The following is a 20,464-nucleotide window of genomic DNA, read 5'->3' on the forward strand; positions in this document are numbered from 1 at the left end:
TCTAAATAAACACCATACTACAAATACACTCCACAGATAATACTCGTAAACCACACACATAAATTATATTGTGATTGGACAATATACTCACGTCCAAAACTATTCACAATAATAGACCAGACCATTTCAAGGTTCTGTTGTGTTTTCCGTGAAGGGAAAACAGACCCCAGAATAGTTGCTTATTTTCAAAAACGGACTATAGTCCATAGTTCGTTTTCAAAGTTCACCACAATAATATGTTGCATATTTCCTTCCCATTTCTGTATACTACTAGAATAATACTTGGCCTTACTGTTTCGAAATTTCTCAATGCAAACAAGCTGGGAACCTTGTATGAGTTTGAATGGCATATAAATCCATCGGTTACAGGGTCTCGTCCTGAGGTCGTTCCTTTTATACGTCGTAACCGCAGAAATCGACATAGAAACGCGGAAATGATAGCACTGAAGTTACTGTTGCTGTTAGCCACCTGTGCAGGGGCTGAAAAACTTACGAACGTCAAGGGGCAAGTTGCTTTGGTAACTGGTGGCGCGCAAGGAATCGGTTACGCAGCCGTCGAGGCGCTTTTGCATGCCGGGATTAGGGTAAGCTTTCACCGGTAGTTACACCAAGTCTTAGTGCAAATCGCAGGGGGTGACTATAGTCGACTTAAATATTACGAAAGGGAAAACCGCCGCAAGAGCTTTAAACTTGAAGAATGGTAGCGGTAGGGTGGTATTTATACCTGCGGATGTTTCGAACGAAAGCCAACTTGAAGGTACAGCTCACAGCTTTCCGACCGCGCCTGCTCTTCACGGGCAGAATGCGTCACTTCTCTTAATTTCTGGGAAGTGGGTGCGGTCGCCAAGTCTAAGGTCAACCAGGAAAAGCTCTCTTGATTTCAGATGCATTTAAAATTTCCCTACAACACTGGAAAGGTTTAGACATTGTCGTCAACAACGCGGGGACTAGCAATGAGACCAACTGGAAGGCTGCAATCAACACCAACGTCGTATGTGAGTTGAAGCTGGGGGGAGGCTTAATTTTCTGAACACATTACAGGTTGGCACCTTGCAAGGCACTTTTTTGGGTTTTAGGTACATGAGCAAAGGTAAAGGAGGAAAAGGTGGCGTAATAGTCAATGTGGCGTCGATTGCCGCATTGGGCAATGAATTCTACATTAGTCCCGTCTATTCTGCTACTAAAAGCTTCATTTTGGGACTAGGGCGTACACTGGGGCACCAAGTCTACTACGATTACAACGAAGTGCGCATTGTTACCGTTTGCCCTGGCCTGACACGCTCCGACCTTGTCAGTGGAGACAGCATAAAGTCCCGAATGTCAAATGCACTTGTTCCTAATCTTCCAGATATCGCTGTGAAAGCTGTAGCAAATGGTGTTTTTCAGTCGTATGTACCAACGCAGTCGTCAATCGACTCTCGCTAACGATGCTTCTAGGTCGCGGAATGTGGGTGAAGGTATACGAATGGTAATCGAAGATGGGAGCAATGGAAGCGTCTGGGTCATCGAAGATGATGAGCCACCTTATGAGGTTGATTTTCCTGACAGGAAAGCCATGCGAAAAAAGGACCCGTAGCTTCTTTACACTTGGTCAAATTGTAGTTGATGTTGTGGCAACTTGAAGATAGCGGAACTGTTACTCAAAAACTTAAAATAAATAGTGTCAAGTACAGTGTTTTAATTGTCAAACTTGATACGCCACTGGAAAACAGCACGCCACTGGTAATATTTCAAAAGCATGGTGACAATGATTTTGTTTTTCTTTCTATTATGTTTTATATATATTTTATATCAATGCTTTGTTCCTTTATTCGGTTATCAAGGTAACGCCGTCATCTTGGACCCTCAACTTCTTTGTGTATCATTGACTTGTTGAATGTGTACCCTGAAAAATTTTTTCAAGGAACGGATTTGAACCGGCATCCATTGGATTAAAAGACCCTAACCACATGAGATGTTGAGGTTTATGCGATATAATGATTTAGTAGTTGTATTTATATTGAACAGTAAACACAATACAAATCTGTTTCATACAAGTAATTCTCATGGGTCGATTTCTTTAGGAGACTTCTTCGGGTGGTTTCGTATTTTTAATATTTTTTCTTTCTATATAAAATTTCCGTTTACTACGAATGAGGATACCCGAGGCTTCCGAGACCGTCCCGCAAATCACTGCTATCGCCGACCTTGATCAGGAACAAGGCCGTACCCCTTGATGACGATCGAATCCGTCTGTCCGTCCGTCCACCCGTTTATCTGTTCGGCGGACAACACGCCCAGGTTGCCGCTGACTGCATGTCCGCTCACATGATTTAGTTACTAGTTGCAAATGTATTTATTAAGCCGATCGATCCGGAAAATTCTTATAGAATATGGCCTGTAGAATCCATAATTTCAAACAGTTCCAAGATTGGGCTACTAGTTCAAAAGTTACAGCCCTTTGAATTTTTTTTCGAAATTGGTTTCTAGTCTATAACCTTGGATTGAGAAGTCTGATCGAAAAAGTACGAATTGTTTTGGATTCTACGCACCAAAATTAATAAGAAAAAGTGTTTTCCCGAGAAGTTTTGGTGCAGTCGATTTTTGGTAAAAAAGGAAGGTTATACACTGCCTTTTTTTGGGCCCCGAAAAAAAAATTGTCTCAAATCGATCCGGAAAATAATTTTTCTTATAGAATGTGGCCTGTAGAATCCATAATTTCAAACAGTTCCAAGATTGGGCTACTAGTTCAAAAGTTACAGCCCTTTGAATTTTCTTTCGAAATGGGTTTCTAGTCTATAACTTTTGATTGAGAAGTCTAATCGAAAAAGTACGAATTGTTTTGGATTCTACGCACCAAAATTATTAAGAAAAAGTGTTTTCCCGAGAAATTTTGGTGTAGTCGATTTTTGGTAAAAAAGGAAGGTTATACACTGCCTTTTTTTGAGCCCCGAAAAAAAAATTGTCTCAGATCGACCCGGAAAAAAAATTTTCTTATAGAATGTGGCCTGTAGAATCCATAATTTCAAACAGTTCCAAGATTGGGCTACTAGTTCAAAAGTTACAGCCCTTTGAATTTTCTTTCGAAATTGGTTTCTAGTCTATAACTTTTGATTGAGAAGTCTGATCGAAAAATACGAATTGTTTTGGATTCTACGCACCAAAATTAATAAGAAAAAGTGTTTTCCCGAGAAATTTTGGTGCAGTCGATTTTTGGTAAAAAAGGAAGGTTATACACTGCCTTTTTTTGAGGCCCGAAAAAAAAATTGTCTCAGATCGATCCGGAAAAAAAATTTTAATATTTGCCAGCACTGTTTCGAAATTGTTCAAAGTACGTAAGCTGGGAACCATTGTACGTATGTTAATGGTGTATTACTCAATCACCTAATCCGGTTACAGGGTTCCATTTAGAACCTCTTAAATGGTGTGATCAAATCAACACAGTAACTCTGAGACTCCGTATCAATGATACCACTTAAGTTACTGTTGCTTTCAGCCACGTGCGCATGGGCTGGAAAACTTACGAATATCGAGGGAAAAATTGCCATGGTAACTGGTGGCGCGCAAGGAATTGGATACGCAACCGTTGAGGCGCTTCTGCGTGCCGGGATCACGGTAAGATTCCATCGTCTTTTCAAACACATCAAAACTTAATATAGCGCAAATCGCAGGGGGTGACATTAGTCGACTTAAATATTACGAATGGGAGAACCGCCGCAAGAGCTCTAAACTTGAAGTATGGTAACGGTAGGGTGGTCTTTTTACCGGTGGATGTTTCGAACGAAAGCCAATTTGAAGGTAAGAAGTAAGCTAAACTAAAGAAATCTACTCTTGCATTCCAGATGCTTTTAAAATAACCCTACAGTATTGGAAAGGTTTAGACATTGTCGTGAACAACGCAGGGATTGCCAACGAAAAGAACTGGAAGCTTACCGGGGACACCAACGTCGTATGTGAGTTTAAGCTGGGAGAGGCTTAATGTTCTGAACACGTTACAGGTTGGCGCCTTGCAAGGCACTTTGCTGGGTTTTAGGTACATGAGCAAAAGTAAGGAAGGGAAAGGTGGCGTAATAGTCAAACTTGATACGCCACTGGAAAACAGCACGCCACTGGTAATATTTCAAAGGCATGGTGACAATGATTTTGTTTTTCTTTCTATTATGTTTTATATATATTTTATATCAATGCTTTGTTCCTTTATTCGGTTATCAAGGTAACGCCGTCATCTTGGACCCTCAACTTCTTTGTGTATCATTGACTTGTTGAATGTGTACCCTGAAAAATTTTTTCAAGGAACGGATTTGAACCGGCATCCATTGGATTAAAAGACCCTAACCACATGAGATGTTGAGGTTTATGCGATATAATGATTTAGTAGTTGTATTTATATTGAACAGTAAACACAATACAAATCTGTTTCATACAAGTAATTCTCATGGGTCGATTTCTTTAGGAGACTTCTTCGGGTGGTTTCGTATTTTTAATATTTTTTCTTTCTATATAAAATTTCCGTTTACTACGAATGAGGATACTCGAGGCTTCCGAGACCGTCCCGCAAATCACTGCTATCGCCGACTTTGATCAGGAACAAGGCCGTACCCCTTGATGACGATCGAATCCGTCTGTCCGTCCGTCCACCCGTTTATCTGTTCGGCGGACAACACGCCCAGGTTGCCGCTGACTGCATGTCCGCTCACATGATTTAGTTACTAGTTGCAAATGTATTTATTAAGCCGATCGATCCGGAAAATTCTTATAGAATATGGCCTGTAGAATCCATAATTTCAAACAGTTCCAAGATTGGGCTACTAGTTCAAAAGTTACAGCCCTTTGAATTTTTTTTCGAAATTGGTTTCTAGTCTATAACTTTTGGATGAGAAGTCTGATCGAAAAAGTACGAATTGTTTTGGATTCTACGCACCAAAATTAATAAGAAAAAGTGTTTTCCCGAGAAGTTTTGGTGCAGTAGATTTTTCGTAAAAAAAGGAAGGTTATACACTGCCTTTTTTTGGGCCCCGAAAAAAAAATTGTCTCAGATCGATCCGGAAAATAATTTTTCTTATAGAATGTGGCCTGTAGAATTCATAATTTCAAACAGTTCCAAGATTGGGCTACTAGTTCAAAAGTTACAGCCGTTTGAATTTTTTTTCGAAATTGGTTTCTAGTCTATAACTTTTGATTGAGAAGTCTGATCGAAAAAGTACGAATTGATTTGGATTCTACGCACCCAAATTAATAAGAAAAGGTGTTTTCCCCAGAAATTTTGGTGCAGTCGATTTTTGGTAAAAAAGGAAGGTTATACACTGCCTTTTTTTGAGCCCCGAAAAAAAATTGTCTCAGATCGATCCGGAAAAAAAAATTTCTTATAGAATGTGGCCTGTAGAATCCATAATTTCAAACAGTTCCAAGATTGGGCTACTAGTTCAAAAGTTACAGCCCTTTGAATTTTTTTTCGAAATTGGTTTCTACTATTTCCCATTGAGTAAATCCTGCCAAATAGACGGGAAATTAAATTAAGTGAATTTAGTTCCAAGTATCTCATAATTTTGTGCTCATTATGTGCTAATTTGTGCTACTAATTTAAAATTTTGTGCTCAGATCAGATTAATGAGTACTAGGTAATTCAACTGTTCCTGATGACTTTCCAACTTCACGCTGTAGTATTTTGGAACTTGTTTTATATGACGTTAAACGGTTTTGCTACATAACAATACGTTCTTAAGGGAATTTTTTTAATGAAACAAATCCCTAATGTTATGGTTTTGTCCGTCCGTTTGTTCGTCTGTTTCCGTCTAACTCGAGAACGAAAAGAGACAGAAGAGACAATGATGTCAAACCTACGTCAATCGGATGCTATTGACTATGAACCGGATTAAAGATTATCTTTGCGAATGTGAGCTCGGTCAATGTCAGACAATTCATTTTTCCGACCCAAAATATAGCCATAATATTTTGTATGGTATAGCATAATATAACACAAATGGCATTTTCACCGAAAATCAACTACTCCAAAAATTTTCTGGAAAACACTTTTTCCTATTAATTTCGCTTCGTAGATCAAAATCAAAATCAAAACAGTGACATCTATTAAATGGTCTAGAAAGCTTTGGGGGTAACTTGCTGGGATTCCTTCACCGTTACTCCTCCAGTTCTGAAAATGGCATGGAATGGCATAGAAAGCTGTAGAAAGCTTTTAAACCCTAGGAGCTTTGGAAAAGGTGTCCCAGGTTAGGTGACTCCGAGAAACTGAGAAAACTCTGCACAGGGCCTAAAGAACCTACAAAGAGCTTAGAAAAAGGATGCGCACCTTTGAAAATGCTTATAGTGTGGTCCTCGAAAGGCGTCATGAAAGTTCTTAGGTTGCTTTAGAAAATACTTACCCATAAAATCTCAAAATATGAAAACATAAAATATCTTCGTTCAAGGACATCTGAGCAAAATTTGTACAATAAAACATTAAACAGGTAAACAAAACCACTACGTAACGTATCTCCAAGTATGATTCTCTAGGGCGTACTCAAATTCAACTTAGCTCTACGAAAGCAATGTTAATTCCATATACTAAAAACACACAATAAACTTGGAAATAGACTAGGGTAGAAGTACTCTAATTCACAATAAATTGAGTACCGCAAATAAATCTCTGGTAAGAAATGAAATTAGACGGTCTTAGTATGGTGGCAGCGAGAAATGGTCACGAAAATGAGGTAGACGTCAAACCAGCGTAATGAGGGGCATTAGGCAAGGACGTCACGCGAACTAAATCAAGAAAAATGTTGCAGCATATGAAAATCAATTGAAATCGTAATTAATTAAATTAATGTTTAGAAATTCGCTCACTGGGAACTGTAGTAAAATACCATACATTTCTCACGCGTGCTTTACATTCTCCGATGGTACCCCATATACAAATTTGAAGGTTGCCTCTGCCTGTATAAGTAGGAACAGTAGCCTGAATTAACCCAGTAAAGGTCATGCAATCGCTAAAGTTACTTTTTCTCATAGCGACAGTCGTCGTTGGAGCGGAAAGGTTCGATATCGAGGGAAAGGTAGCGTTGGTAACAGGTGCCGCCCAGGGAATCGGTTACGCGACCATTGATGCGCTCCTACGTGCCGCAATCAGGGTGCGTAGAATTTCGTAGATCGTTAAACGAAACGCACAAGTTTCAGGGGGTGACATTAGTCGACAGTAACAACGCCAAGGGGGAAAGTGTCGCGAAATCATTGAACGCACGGTATGGTCCCGGTAAGGCGATCTACATACAGGCTGATGTTTCAAATGGCGACCAACTTGAAGGTAAGTTAAGTTTGCTGGATGCAGGGTGAACGCACCCGTTTTCCAGATGCGTTCAGGGTTTCGCTTCAGCATTGGAAGGGGTTGGATATTGTTGTTAATAACGCGGGCATTGGGGATGAAATCAACTGGAAGAGTATGATTGATATCAATGCGGTAAGTTAATGGTGCAAACGCATGCCATTTTTTATGACATTTCAGGTTGGAGTGTTGCAAGGCACCCTCCTAGGATTCAAGTATATGGGTAAACATAACGGTGGAAGGGGAGGTGTTGTTATAAACGTATCGTCGTATACTGCACTGAGCCCTCTTTTTTCTGCCCCAGTTTATACCGCCTCGAAAAGCTTTGTTTTGAGTCTGGGGCGCACTTTGGGCCACCCAATCTATTACGAACATAACGATGTGCGTGTTGTTACCGTTTGTCCTGGCCTAACTCAAACAAGTCTGTCTGAATCCGAATTGGCTCGTTCCGTTTCGATTTCACTTGCTCCCCAAATTATAGACCTTGTGCGGAGTATGATAGAGCATGCGAAATTTCAGTCGTATGTACCTCCAAATTAGGCTTAGTTACTAGCGAAATTTTACAGGCCGCAAAACGTTGGAGATGGCATACAAATGGTAATTGCAGAGGGAAGTAATGGAAGCGTTTGGGTTATTGAAGACGATGAGCCACCTTACGAACTTGACTTCCCTGACAGAAGAACCATGCGAAAAAAGGCTTTTACCTACGCGCCTTGATTGTCACAACTTTTGTCACTTCCTCACAGTTTGGATGAAATAAACTATAATTAGAAAATTGATAACTTCGCCACACCAAGTAATGCGTATTGGTTACTTGAAGTCAACTTCTTTTGCTTATCTAATTTTGTTGTGAATTAGTGTACTACTATCCTAGTCTATTCCAAGTTAATGTGTTCTTTTAGCAATATGGGATGAACATCGCTTTCGTACCGTGTAGAAAAGTTGAAGATTGATGTCACTATTAATCCTATATTGTTGAGGAGTCGTACTTGGAGATACGCTACATAGTTGTGCATTTGCCTTGTTAATGTTAAATCTTAAATGCATTTAATTAATTAGTAATTGGTCAAGTTCAAGACAAACTTTATAATTCTAAGATTATTTATTTATTTATTTATTTATTGTCTCTCTTTTGTTATGGGCCCACAACAGAAGGCAAGAAAGGCAGAAAGGCAAGTCCAAGCGGTCCCCTCCCCATTTTCATTGTCCTTTGCAAGAAAATGTAACGGGATTTGTCGAATTTTATATATCGGCAAAATTGTACAGGTACCGCTTCATAAGGGTAGCAGTTGCGAGCCAGGTGGCTAGCGATAGACGTTTTAAGAAACGTAAGATGTTAGCGGAATCGAGGCGAATTAATAGAAAATGCGTTAAGCGTGACCGCACAGTGCAAATTTGAGGAGGTTTCGAGTGTCACAATCTCAAATATATTCAACGCGAGAGTGTCTTACTAGTTTCGAGCGCGCCACACTTCATGAACTTGTATCTATGGAGAATTCGCTATTATCAACTAAGATCACCTTGACATCAGAGAAGTGGACTCGAACCATTCTTGGAGACCACTTTATGCCTTCTTCACAATTTTTTTTCACTCTTTTAAGCCACTTAAGTAGTCACATAGGGCCGGTGGTAAACCACTTCAATGTCACTCGCCATCTGGCGGTGACCTTTAGGTCCTTTGGTGACTGCATTCCTTTACAACTATTTTTGTATCGTTTTTTATTTTCGTTGCAAATTCTGTAGCTTTTCTACTACCTCTCTTTCTGCATTTTCTTATGGAGTTGTTTCTGTAGTTTGTTATTAAGTTTTTCTCCAGTTTATTCTACGTTTTCTTCCGCTGATTCTTTCGTCTGTAGTTTCTTTCTTTCGTTCTTCTGCTCTTCTTTTTTTGAATTTTCTCTAGTGTGCTCTTCCTTCCTTTGAAACGCTGTTTGTAACTTCTTCTGCTGAGGTTTTTTGCAGTTTCTTTTGCACTCCCTCCAAGAGCTTCTTTTATAATCTCGTCTATAGCCTTGTCTACGATTTTTTCTATTGCTCCTTCTGGAATTTCTTCTCCAGTTCCTTTTAGAGTTGCTTATGTAGGTTTGGTAGTTTTTCCTACAACTTCTTCTGTAGCTGAATTTACTACTACTCCTGTAGCCCACTTTTTTTCTACAGCTTCTTTTGCAGTCTCTGCCGCAGTTTCTTATACAGTTTTGTTCTGTATGATTTCTGTAGTGTATTCTATTGATCTCTTTGCGGTTTACTCTGTTGATTCTTCTATAGTGACTTTTCTAATTTCTTCTGTAACTTCCTCTGTATCTCCTTATAGAGCTTCCCCTGTAGCCGTGCTTGTAATTTTCCCCGTGTAACTTCCTTGCAGACAGAGTCATCATTATGCCCTACAAAGATATTCGCAGACCCCCCGGTGCTACGTTCCCCTCCGCGCGCTCAGGAAGGGAGACTCTCCAAACATGATGGTGTAAGTGCCAAGCGCTCTAAACCTCTTAGGAAGAATGTAGAACTGGATGGTCGGGGGGGGGGGGGGATTGAATACCAACCGGCGCCGGATATTCGTATGCTGGTGGCATTCCTTACCACCCAGACCCCCGGTGCCACATTCGGCTCTTCTTCTGTATAGCTTCTGCAGTTTCTTCTGTTATTTTTCAGTAATTGCTTCTGTGATTCCTGCTGTGGCTGCAGGTTTTTTCGTCGTTACATTCTTCTGTAATTTAGTCTGGAGGCTTTTATCTACTTCAGTTCCATCTGTAGCTTTTTCTGTCCCCTCTAGCATCTTCTGTGACTTCTTCTTTTACAAATTTTATTCTTTTTCTGCAGCTTTTTTTTACGCTGCCGCTTCTTCTGCAGTTGGTACAGCAGTTTCTTGGGAACTACTCCTGGAGTTTATTCTGAAGTATCGACTGAAGCGTCTCCTGTGGTTTTTTTTACATTTTCTTCTATAGATTTTGCTCCTACCATAATTGTGAGTACCCTCTAGAATAATAACGTCTCTTCTATGAATCTGCATTCGTGTCAACGTCTGGTACCCGTTTCAATAGTGGAGCTAGGATTTCTTTCACCTAAAGTGGTGTTTCTGTGCCAGTTGCTCCTTTACCAGCCCAACGAAAGTGTTACTTTTCGTGTTCGAGCCAATAGATCATGCGATTCAAAGGATCTCGTCCAGTAAAAATTGAGACTTTGCTCTTTGGTTTCTCGTAACGTATGCAAATTGCATTGAAATAATTAACCTTCTCACATAAATTGCTTGGTTTAATTCAGTTAACGTATTACATAATTTAGTTGCCCTTGTTAAGGATATGAACTGGGTGAATAAGGTTAGTGTGCCAGAAATGCTTTTCGAAATCCAGGGAAAAATCGCGCTGGTAACAGGGGGCGTACAGGGAATTGGGCATGAGGCCGTTGAGTCGCTTTTGAATTCCGGAGTTAAGGTACGTAGGCCCTCATTTACGCACATCAAGACGCATTTTTTGCAGGGGGTGACATTAGTCGACGTAAACACCGCGAAGGGGAAAACTGTCGCGGACTCATTAAACGCGAGGCATGGCCAAGGGAGGGTGATCTTTTTACCGGCGGATGTTTCGGACGAGACCCAATTTGAGAGTAAGTATGATTGGCTGGAGGATTTGCGCACTTTGGCTACATCAATCTGCCTTCCGAAGGGAAAGTTTGAGGTTTGTTGTTCTATCTATAGGAAAGATACCAAAAACAAAATGATTGGGAAGCACTTAAACTCTCGTAACCCTTTTTTTAAAATCAGGACCTTGGCCGATTTAAAGGCTATAAAACAATGTGGAAGGCTCTTCAGGGTTATGATGTTCCTTAAGGTTCGATTTTTAGAGGCTCATACAAGCTAAATATCTGCTATACCTAGATTTCAAAAGCATACTGGAGACTTTTCAAGAAGTTCGAACACGTTAACCCTAAGGACTCCCAAAGGTTCATAATTGCTTTAAAGGTTCGTCTTCCAAACTTCCCAAATTAAAGTTTTAAACGCCTCTTGAAAACTGGTTGAGACGAATGACAACCACTTGAGTGACGTCATGTCAGTGATAGACTCTGTGTGGGATTTCGTGGTTCAGGGAAAAAAGCTGTGCCGCAGATCCTCAGGGTGAAAAAATGATATTATAAGTTTTTCAAGGTACATTTTATCTATCTCCTGAGCATTATCTCAGGTGGTTCATGTTGAGGACAAGACTGTCCCCGACCACTAACTAATACCTATGTATTTAGAAGGTCCATTCCCCTAAGAGCCTTTTTGTAATCGCAAGAGCTGGTCGATTGGCATAAAATGTCTTTTTGGTACTAAATTTTGTATACAGGGTGGCAATTTGAAAACTTACCACCCCCCAAGTCTTAGTAAATAAACGAGATATTTTAAACCCTATAAACCGAAATAGCTTTTGATTTGACATCACTAATGGATATACTTCTTGCAGACGTTTCAATCGTCCTTTGTGAGTACCCTCTTCCGACAATCCGTTCTTGAGTTATAAGGGAATATACCCGATCACGATAAGAGGTCAAGGAGGAGGGCTATGGTTGGTAGAAATTAATTCCTTTCGTTCAGACCTTTCATTAGAGTACCATGAAGGATAAAGCTAGTTCCACACCCCCCTTCCTCTCTCACCGTTCTTTGATAAGAGCCCCCCCCCCGCCATTTCCTAAAGTTTAACTTGGCACCACTAAAGGCAATGCAAAATCTGAGACCAATTTTGGTTGTCGTATGTGAAAGTAAAAGTAAAAAAAATGTAAAAGATGCACGTTTTACTTTCAAAAACAGTATCTCAGAAAAGTATTCGTGGGGGGGGGGCCCTTTTACACAGCGAAATTTGTAGGCCGTCTGGCACACCTTCAAGGTATAGGCTACCTACTTCACAAAATTCCAGGAGTCTAGGACCATTCCCCTAGAAGTAGTTCAAAACAGTAGAAGTGAGTCCGGACGGACGGACGGGCGGAGGGATTTAAATGAAATTCGATACATAGCCACTTGGAATAAAACCAAATGTAGCGCCATTTGCAAATTTGGTTTTGTGTAGGATGTGCAGTGCCAACTTCCTTGTTTATGGAAGAAAGTTCGTAGGGGTGTTTAAAAAAATGCGCTTTACCTGCACAAGGGTTGTGCCCAATTTGTACTTGTTTTTAATTGTTAAAAAATGCGCTAAAAATCAAAATCCGTTTCGGTAATTCGGAGGGGAAATCACAATGACATTTTTTAAGAGTTAAAGAAAATGTGCTATTTTTTGTGTTTTGTCCGTCCGTCCGGAACCACTTCTACCGTTTTGAACCACTTGTGTTGTGTGTACCAGACGGCCACTATATTTCGCTGTCTAAAAGCCCCCCCACCCCCCTCCACGAATTATTTCCTGAGATGCTGGTTTTGAAAGTAAAACGTGCATAACTTACATACGACAAGCAATTGGTCTCAGATTTTCTGTACGGACACCTTTTGTGGTGCCAAGTCAAACTTTAGAAAATGGGGGGGGGGGGGGTTAACACATGCAGTTCTACCCTGCATGGTATTCTAATGAAAAGTCTCATCGAAATAAATTGGTTTGTACAAAGTATAACTTAGTGAGGCGATGTGGCTTGATGGGGGGGGGGGGGGGGGGGGGAGGGGGGATTGGAAATAATTTTATCTCTTATTGTATTCTAATTAAAGGTCTCAACGAAAGGAACCGTTTTCTACCAACTACCGCCCTTCTTTCCGTCTTCTTATCAAAGTACGGGGCGGAGGGAGAGAGGGGGGATAGAACTAATTTCATCCATGGTACTCTAATGAAAGGTCTCAACGAAAGGAATGAATTTCTACCAACCATAGCCCTCCTCCTCGACCTCTTATCGTGATCGGCTATATTCCCTCTTATCTTAAGAGCGGACTGTAGGAAGAGGGTACTCACAAAGGGCGATTGAGACGTCTGCAAGAAATATATCCATTGGCGATGTCGATACAAAAGCTATTTCTGTTTTAAAAATGCGCTTTATCTGCACAGAGGTTGTGCACAACTTATACCTGTTTAAAATATCTCGTTTATTTACTAATACATGGGGGGGGGGGGGGAAGTTGTCAAATTGCCACCCTGTATACTTTGCTGAACTTCACTTAAGTTTCGATGGGTACCTACAGTCGCCAAAGTTGCCGATATGTCTACAAATTGTATAATAACAACTCCTTCCAGATGCATTCAAAGAGTCTCTAAACCATTGGAAAGGTTTGGACATTGTAATCAACAATGCTGGGATTCTGAACGAAGACAACTGGAAGATGATGGTCAATACCAATACTGTAAGCGAACTTAGAGAGAAGAATATTACCTTTTTTTTGTAAATATTTTAGGTTGGCACGATACAAGGCACGTTTTTAGGGTTGAAGTACATGAGTAAAGCTAAGGGAGGTAAAGGTGGGGTGATTGTAAATGTATCGTCAGTTGCGGGGATAGACGACGGATGCTACTTCATGCCCGTGTATTCCGCTACAAAAAGTTTCGTGTTGACGTTTGGGCGTTACTTGGCGAACCCACTGTACTATGAACACAATGAGGTGCGCATTGTAACCGCTTGTCCTGGCTGGACAAGTACTGACCTCGGTCGCAATTTAATTGATCGTCTTTCAAATGCAATCTCTCCACATGCCAGGGATAAGGCGCGCGAGATTTTATACAAATGCCCAAGTCAATTGTGAGCATCACCGTCATTTATCTTAACATCTGCTAATTATCGTTACTTACAGAGCGAGCAACGTCGGAGACGGCATACGCAAGTTAATCGCAGATGGTGCCAACGGAAGCGTCTGGGTTATCGAATCTGATGAACCACCATATGAGCTTGATCCTCCCAAAAAAGAAGCTTTGCGCAAGAAATATTCGGGAACATAATAATGTAGTAGTTTCCACAAGCTTTTGATGTCAATAGAGACTGGATTTCCAATTAAAATCTTGTTTTCAAAAGAAAATCTCGACTCGGCTGTATTCTTCACCTTCCCATACCTCCCATATTTCCATATGAGTGTGCCATTTACTCGTCATACATAATGAAAACAGTTGGAGAAACACAACACTCCTGCCTATCTTTTAAATAGTTTGTTTTGTACCAGTCTTTCCCTGAATTTTCTTTTGTATACCCTGTTCTAGCTTCTTTTGAAACTGTATCTTTTTCTGCTCTTTCCTGTGCTGTTTTCTCTTCAGTTTCTTCTGCACTCCCTTTTTGGCAATATCGTCTATAGTTTTGTCTGACATTTTTTTTATAGCTCTGTCTGGAATTCATAGTACACGTTCTTTTAGAGTTTCTTCTGTAGGTTTTGTAGTTTTTCTTATAGCTTATTCTGTACCTTAATCTGCTGCCACTTCTGCGCCACTCTGCAGTTCTTCTCCGGAGACTTTCCGGTATTCAAGGGCAGTTGGGGGTTGATTATACATTATTTAAACGCAATCAATCAACGAATTAAAAATGTTAACTGTATTACGAAAGTTACAACCCTTGCATTCTAAGTATGCTGTAGGTTATAGTTTAAATTACTTAAAATATTTGGCAATCTTAAACCATACAGAAATTTATTATTCAAGGGCAGTTTGGGGGTTGTTTATACATTATTTAAACATAATCAATCAACAAATTAAAAATGTTAACTGTATTACGAAAGTTACAACCCCTGCATTCTAAGTTTGCTGTAGGTTATAGTTTAAATTACTTAAAATATTTGGCAATCTTAAACCATACAGAAATTTATTATTCAAGGGCAGTTTGGGGGTTGTTTATACATTATTTAAACATAATCAATCAACAAATTAAAAATGTTAACTGTATTACGAAAGTTACAACCCCTGCATTCTAAGTTTGCTGTAGGTTATAGTTTAAATTACTTAAAATATTTGGCAATCTTAAACCATACAGAAATTTATTATTCAAGGGCAGTTTGGGGGTTGTTTATACATTATTTAAACATAATCAATCAACGAAATAAAAATGTTCGGTGTATTACGAAAGTTACAACCCCCAATTATAAGTATGCTGTTGGTTATAGTTTGAATTACTTAAAATATTTGGCAATCTTAAACCATACAGAAATTTATTATTCAAGGGCAGTTTGGGGGTTGTTTATACATTATTTAAACATAATCAATCAACAAATTAAAAATGTTAACTGTATTACGAAAGTTACAACCCCTGCATTCTAAGTTTGCTGTAGGTTATAGTTTAAATTACTTAAAATATTTGTCAATCTTAAACCATACAGAAATTTATTATTCAAGGGCAGTTTGGGGGTTGTTTATACATTATTTAAACATAATCAATCAACGAATTAAAAATGTTCACTGTATTACGATAGGAACCAATTTCGAAAAAAAATTCAAAGGGCTGTAACTTTTGAACTAGTAGCCCAATCTTAGAACTGTTTGAAATTATAGATTCTACAGGCCACATTCCATAAGAAAATTTTTTTTCCGGGTCGATCTGAGACAATTTTTTTCTAGGGGCTCAAAAAAAGGCAGTGTATAACCTTCCTTTTTTACCAAAAATCGACTGCACCAAAATTTCTCGGGAAAACACCTTTTCTTATTAATTTAGGTGCGTAGAATCCAAATCAATTCGTACTTTTTCGATCGGACTTCTCAATCAAAAGTTATAGGCTAGAAACTAGTGATTTTAAATTACACGTTTTTTTTAAGTGCGTAATATTACGTGTAAAATTACCAATTGTTTATGTTTTTTTATGTAATTTATGTAACTTACCATTTTTTTTTTAAAGAAACCGTAATTTTACAGTAAAATTACCAGTAATTTATGTTTTTTTATGTTTTTTTTTCAATATTGTATAAACCTTTTTGAATTTTGTGAGTGTTTGAAAATAAAAACACTTGTTAAATTATATATTTTGGTGTATTAAATAAAATACCCAAGCAGTAGGTATTTCCCATCACGCGTTGTTTTGAGGAAGAAGCTCCAGATCGCGAATTAGAGGCTGTATCATCGTCATTAAACCAAACTAAATTCAATGGTGAATCGTTTACGTTGGTAGTACCGTTGATGATCTGTGGTAGTACCGATCAAAATGTATCAAATTGGTATTACATTTATGTAACTTACAAATATTACGGTTTTTTAAATTAAGAACATAAGTTTCATAAAAGACATAAGTTACATAAAAAAACCGACCTCTTGTAAGTTACGCGTAATATAACCGTTTTTTATGTAACTTACAAATCGTTATTTTACAATCCACATCACTAGAAATAGTATGAGTTTGTATCTAATGCGGGTGTTCCACACGGCTCAGTCCCAGAGACGATCTTGTTGAACGTCATGTACGACAGGGTGTCATATGCACCTAGGGAATAACAGGAAGAATGGTACTCGAAGATTTTATTAAACGAAATCACTATAGCTATCAAGGACGCGAATTACGTCATCGTAGAGCAGCTCAACAACATCAATCGCGAACAAAAAGTCGAAATGGTTAAACGAGTCCAACTTCACCCTGTGCTTAACGACACACCTCGGCAATTTGCGACACAAGAGCTCCACGTCCTAAAAGAGCAGTTGGCGAAAACGACGATTCTGAGCTACTAACTCACCTTCGGCCGAGACAGTAAATCCCCGTCAGAGTAAAACAGCGCTACCGGTGCGGTGATTTTGTTCAGATCGTACGCGGGAGGCATCGCATTTTTGTACTTCTGCAAATTTTTGGACCGTCCATGGTTGTACTGAACAAATTCCCCTGGAAACATGAAAATGACTTGGACGTTACCGTTTGCGTGGACCAACCTGAGTTGATGACCTGCGCGAAGTGCAAGATCTGTCGAAGGGAAACCGGGGAAATCGATTTCATTATTGTCACCAAATCTTCCTGCAATCGTAGATTGGTAGCATACTCCTGGTAGCCTTAACTGACCTTATCGAGCTGTGTTGGGCTGTGCCCGCCAACGAAAAATAGCATAGCAGCGCAAGCATCTACAAATATGCTGCTCGTGTGGCACATTGAAGAAGTCATAGCCGTCACAAGCCTCTGCATACGTTTGGGTGGAATTTCGTACATGTTGAGCATTCCCCCCGCCACCTAGAGCAGGTTTCGCACCTTCACAATGACTCACCAAGGTGTAATTACGTTAAGCAGTTGCTCAAACCGGGAGGAAAACAGCAGCATGGGGTTGTTGATGTGTCGCATGAAAGCCACGGGAGCCAGTGATATTATCACTGAAAGGTCATTGTTGTACTCACTCCTCTCGGCACCTAAAACGTAGGAGGCAGTCGTTGCCATCGACAAACCAATGTAGCCGATGCGTTTTTGTTTGGTCACGCTCTTGATTGTGTCTATTATGGCCGGAAGATCGTAGACACCAACCTCGTGCCAGCTGAAAGTGAACAAGAATAGGCAGCCTCGAGCCACGACCTACCTAAAATACCAAAACTCTGGATCGACGTCTGGATTAAGAGCGAGATGCTTGCGCGAATAGCTGGTTCCTCTACCGTTCACCAGCCAAACGTCATATCCACGATCGGCCAAGAGATAGGCCAGTCCTCGTTTCGGCCCCATGACCAAGTAGTCCCTGGACGATCCAAATAAACCGTGCCCCACCAGCACAGCGGGCCGTTTTCCAGTTGTGACGTTTAGACCGTGTTCGATTCGAAACAAGTCCAACAGGTAACCGTCTTCTGTAACAACCGAAATGTTTTCGAACGGATAACCTCCAGATCGCACGAATTCGGCCTGAAACTGGAACCTGCACCGAAATTTTTGAACGGCGGCGCGGACTTACCACGTCGGAAACTATGTCGGTTTGCGACGCAAAAGACGTCGCAAGCATCAAACCAACCGGCACGAATCGCGAAATGACTGCCGCAAGCATGGCGACGATGTGAATCTTGAAGACGTTCCCGATTTTTTATAGTCCAATAAATTTTCAATGTCACGTATTTGATACATAGCATAATTCTAGAAATTAATTTGCGACAATTTGTGTAATGACTTCCTGTGCCTAGGAAAATGCAACGGGAAATGCACACGATACAAATAACAGTTTATTAGCAGGCACGTGGCGTTGCGTGTTTTAAGAAGAAAATCGATGGCATTTCTTGTATTCCAAAGTTATCTAAATACTCGCAATAGAGATTTTGTCGTTACGCCTTGGTGTACTCCATTAAAACGCATACATTGGGCGCTCCACACCATACGAATTGAGAATTTAAGCTTGATTAGAAGCCTTTTGTAAACATTTCGCTTAAACACCTCCTCGCACATTATAACCTCCTGATACCAAATTGGAAAAGATTTAAACCGAAATTTGGCTTCGAAATATGTTTGTGGGTGATGGGAAAAGACCTCCCCGACTATTATGTTCTCCTGGTAGCCAGACAAAATTTTAAAAGAATTTTCTGATTGTCCCCTCGTGTATTAGGAGCTGAAACACCTCCTCGCACATTATAACCTCCTGATACTAAATTGGAAAAATATTATAACGACATTTGGCTTCGAAATATTTTTGTGGGTGATGGGAAAAGACCTCCTCGACTATTATGTTCTCCTGGTAGCCAGAAAAAATTTTACAATAATTTTCTGATTGGCCCTTCGTGTATTAGGAGCTGAAACACCTCCTCGCACAATATAACCTCCTGATACCAAATTGGAAAAGATTTAAAACGAAATTTGGCTTCGAAATGTTTTTGTGTGTGATGGGAAAATACCTCCTCGACTATTATGTTCTCCTGGTAGCCAGACAAAATTTTAAAAAAATTTTCTGATTGTCCCCTCGTGTATTAGGAGCTGAAACACCTCCTCGCACATTATAACCTCCTGATACCAAATTGGAAAATATTTAAAACGAAATTTGGCTTAGAAATATTTTTGTGGGTGATGGGAAAAGACCTCCTCGGCTATTATGTTCTCCTGGTAGCCAGACAGAATTTTAAAAGAATTTTCTGATTGTCCACTCGTGTATTAGGAGCTGAAACACCTCCTCGTACATTATAACCTCCTGATACCAAGTTGGAAAAGATTTAAAACGAAATTTGGCTTCGAAATAATTTTGTAGGTGATGGGAAAAGACCTCCTCGGCTATTATGTTCTCCTGGTAGCCAGACAAAATTTTACAATAATTTTCTGATTGTCCCCTCGTGTATTAGGAGCTGAAACATCTCCTCGCACATTATAACCTCCTAATACCAAATTGGAAAAGATTTAAAACGAAATTTGGCTTAGAAATATCTTTGTGGATGGTGGGAAAAGACCTCCTCGACTATTATGTTCTCCTGGTAGCCAGACAAAATTTTACAATAATTTTCTGATTGTCCCCCCGTGTATTAGGAGCTGAAACGTCTCCTCGCACATTATAACCTCCTGATACCAAATTGGAAAAGAATTAAAACGAAATTTGGCTTCGAAATATTTTTGTGGGTGATGGGAAAAGTGCTCCTCGACTATTATGTTCTCCTGGTAGCAAGACAAAATTTTAAAAGAATTTTCTGACTGCCCCCTCCTGTATTAGGAGCTGAAACACCTCCTCGCACATTATAACCTCCTGATACCAAATTGTAAAAGATTTAAAACGAAATTTGGCTTCGAAATATTTTTGTGGGTGATGGGAAAAGACCTCCTCGACTATTATGTTCTCCTGGTAGCCGGACAAAATTTTAAAAGAATTTTCTGATTGTCCCCTCGTGTATTAGGAGCTGAAACACCTCCTCGCACATTATAACCTCCTGATACCAAATTGGAAAGATTTAAAACGAAATTTGGCTTCGAAATATTTTTGTGGGTGATGGGAAAAGACCTCCTCGACTATTATGTTCTCCTGGTAGCCGACAAAATTTTAAAAGAATTTTCTGATTGTCCCCTCGTGTATTAGGAGCTGAAACACCTCCTCGTACATTATAACCTCCTGATACCAAATTGGAAAAGATTTAAAACGAAATTTGGCTTCGAAATATTTTTGTGGGTGATGGGAAAAGACCTCCTCGACTATTATGTTCTCCTGGTAGCCAGACAAAATTTTAAAAGAATTTTCTGATTGTCCCCTCGTGTATTAGGAGCTTAAACACCTCCTCGCACATTATAACCTCCTGATACCAAATTGGAAAAATTTAAAGCGAAATTTGGCTTCGAAATTTTTTTGTGGGTGATGGGAAAAGACCTCCTCGACTATTATGTTCTCCTGGTAGCCAGACAAAATTTTACAATAA

At 39.8% G+C, this 20,464-nt stretch overlaps 4 protein-coding genes across 6 annotated transcripts; 3 read left to right on the forward strand and 1 right to left on the reverse strand.

Moving 5' to 3' along the window:
* The first annotated feature begins 333 nt into the window (after window positions 1–333).
* On the forward strand, window positions 334–1,717 carry LOC116180934 (15-hydroxyprostaglandin dehydrogenase [NAD(+)]-like). The gene is made up of 5 exons (XM_031501121.1): window positions 334–584; window positions 631–757; window positions 885–991; window positions 1,042–1,388; window positions 1,438–1,717. Exons 1-5 carry the CDS (start codon window positions 435–437, stop codon window positions 1,574–1,576), a joined length of 870 nt encoding a protein of 289 aa, XP_031356981.1. The 5' UTR covers window positions 334–434; the 3' UTR covers window positions 1,577–1,717.
* Window positions 1,718–3,413: 1,696 nt separating this feature from the next.
* Window positions 3,414–8,344, forward strand: LOC116180887 (15-hydroxyprostaglandin dehydrogenase [NAD(+)]-like). 2 transcript variants are annotated; one of them, XM_031501065.1, is made up of 8 exons: window positions 3,414–3,594; window positions 3,639–3,777; window positions 3,822–3,932; window positions 6,985–7,103; window positions 7,150–7,276; window positions 7,323–7,429; window positions 7,475–7,815; window positions 7,861–8,344. In XM_031501065.1, the coding sequence occupies exons 1-8, from the start codon at window positions 3,445–3,447 to the stop codon at window positions 8,009–8,011; spliced, it is 1,245 nt and encodes a 414-aa protein (XP_031356925.1). In that variant the 5' UTR covers window positions 3,414–3,444; the 3' UTR covers window positions 8,012–8,344. The 2 variants fall into 2 exon arrangements, with proteins under 2 accessions (XP_031356925.1, XP_031356926.1); XM_031501066.1 differs by having other exon boundaries at window positions 3,651–3,777.
* A 2,196-nt stretch (window positions 8,345–10,540) lies between these two features.
* On the forward strand, window positions 10,541–14,243 carry LOC116180902 (15-hydroxyprostaglandin dehydrogenase [NAD(+)]-like). The gene is made up of 5 exons (XM_031501082.1): window positions 10,541–10,722; window positions 10,768–10,894; window positions 13,471–13,577; window positions 13,629–13,969; window positions 14,022–14,243. Exons 1-5 carry the CDS (start codon window positions 10,591–10,593, stop codon window positions 14,164–14,166), a joined length of 852 nt encoding a protein of 283 aa, XP_031356942.1. The 5' UTR covers window positions 10,541–10,590; the 3' UTR covers window positions 14,167–14,243.
* A 2,393-nt stretch (window positions 14,244–16,636) lies between these two features.
* LOC116180894 (lipase 3-like) lies at window positions 16,637–18,123 on the reverse strand. Of its 2 annotated transcripts, none has more exons than XM_031501075.1 (7): window positions 18,046–18,123; window positions 17,692–17,996; window positions 17,394–17,640; window positions 17,181–17,345; window positions 17,054–17,135; window positions 16,864–17,006; window positions 16,637–16,816 (listed from the first exon to the last, which is right to left on the reverse strand). In XM_031501075.1, exons 1-7 carry the CDS (start codon window positions 18,091–18,093, stop codon window positions 16,655–16,657), a joined length of 1,152 nt encoding a protein of 383 aa, XP_031356935.1. In that variant the 5' UTR covers window positions 18,094–18,123; the 3' UTR covers window positions 16,637–16,654. The 2 variants fall into 2 exon arrangements, with proteins under 2 accessions (XP_031356935.1, XP_031356934.1); XM_031501074.1 differs by having other exon boundaries at window positions 17,683–17,996.
* Between the last annotated feature and the right edge of the window lie 2,341 nt (window positions 18,124–20,464).

This window comes from Photinus pyralis, unplaced genomic scaffold (assembly GCF_008802855.1).
Source record: "Photinus pyralis isolate 1611_PpyrPB1 unplaced genomic scaffold, Ppyr1.3 Ppyr1.4_LG9, whole genome shotgun sequence".
NCBI classification, from domain to species: Eukaryota; Metazoa; Arthropoda; class Insecta; order Coleoptera; family Lampyridae; genus Photinus; species Photinus pyralis.

Excerpts from the sequence above, each read along its gene's own strand:
- LOC116180902 (XM_031501082.1), top strand. The coding sequence starts at position 10,591 with ATGAACTGGGTGAATAAGGTTAGTGTGCCAGAAATGCTTTTCGAAATC. Across the intron at positions 10,895-13,470 it reads GGACGAGACCCAATTTGAGA|ATGCATTCAAAGAGTCTCTA; the intron begins GTAAGTATGATT and ends AACTCCTTCCAG. Across the intron at positions 13,578-13,628 it reads TGATGGTCAATACCAATACT|GTTGGCACGATACAAGGCAC; the intron begins GTAAGCGAACTT and ends TAAATATTTTAG.
- LOC116180934 (XM_031501121.1), top strand. The coding sequence starts at position 435 with ATGATAGCACTGAAGTTACTGTTGCTGTTAGCCACCTGTGCAGGGGCT. Across the intron at positions 585-630 it reads TTTTGCATGCCGGGATTAGG|GGGGTGACTATAGTCGACTT; the intron begins GTAAGCTTTCAC and ends TGCAAATCGCAG. Across the intron at positions 992-1,041 it reads CTGCAATCAACACCAACGTC|GTTGGCACCTTGCAAGGCAC; the intron begins GTATGTGAGTTG and ends AACACATTACAG.
- LOC116180894 (XM_031501074.1), bottom strand. The coding sequence starts at position 18,093 with ATGCTTGCGACGTCTTTTGCGTCGCAAACCGACATAGTTTCCGACGTG. Across the intron at positions 17,346-17,393 it reads GGTTTGAGCAACTGCTTAAC|GTGGCGGGGGGAATGCTCAA; the intron begins GTAATTACACCT and ends AACCTGCTCTAG. Across the intron at positions 17,136-17,180 it reads GCCCAACACAGCTCGATAAG|GAAGATTTGGTGACAATAAT; the intron begins GTCAGTTAAGGC and ends CTACGATTGCAG.
- LOC116180887 (XM_031501065.1), top strand. The coding sequence starts at position 3,445 with ATGATACCACTTAAGTTACTGTTGCTTTCAGCCACGTGCGCATGGGCT. Across the intron at positions 3,595-3,638 it reads TTCTGCGTGCCGGGATCACG|CGCAAATCGCAGGGGGTGAC; the intron begins GTAAGATTCCAT and ends AACTTAATATAG. Across the intron at positions 7,277-7,322 it reads AAATGGCGACCAACTTGAAG|ATGCGTTCAGGGTTTCGCTT; the intron begins GTAAGTTAAGTT and ends CCCGTTTTCCAG.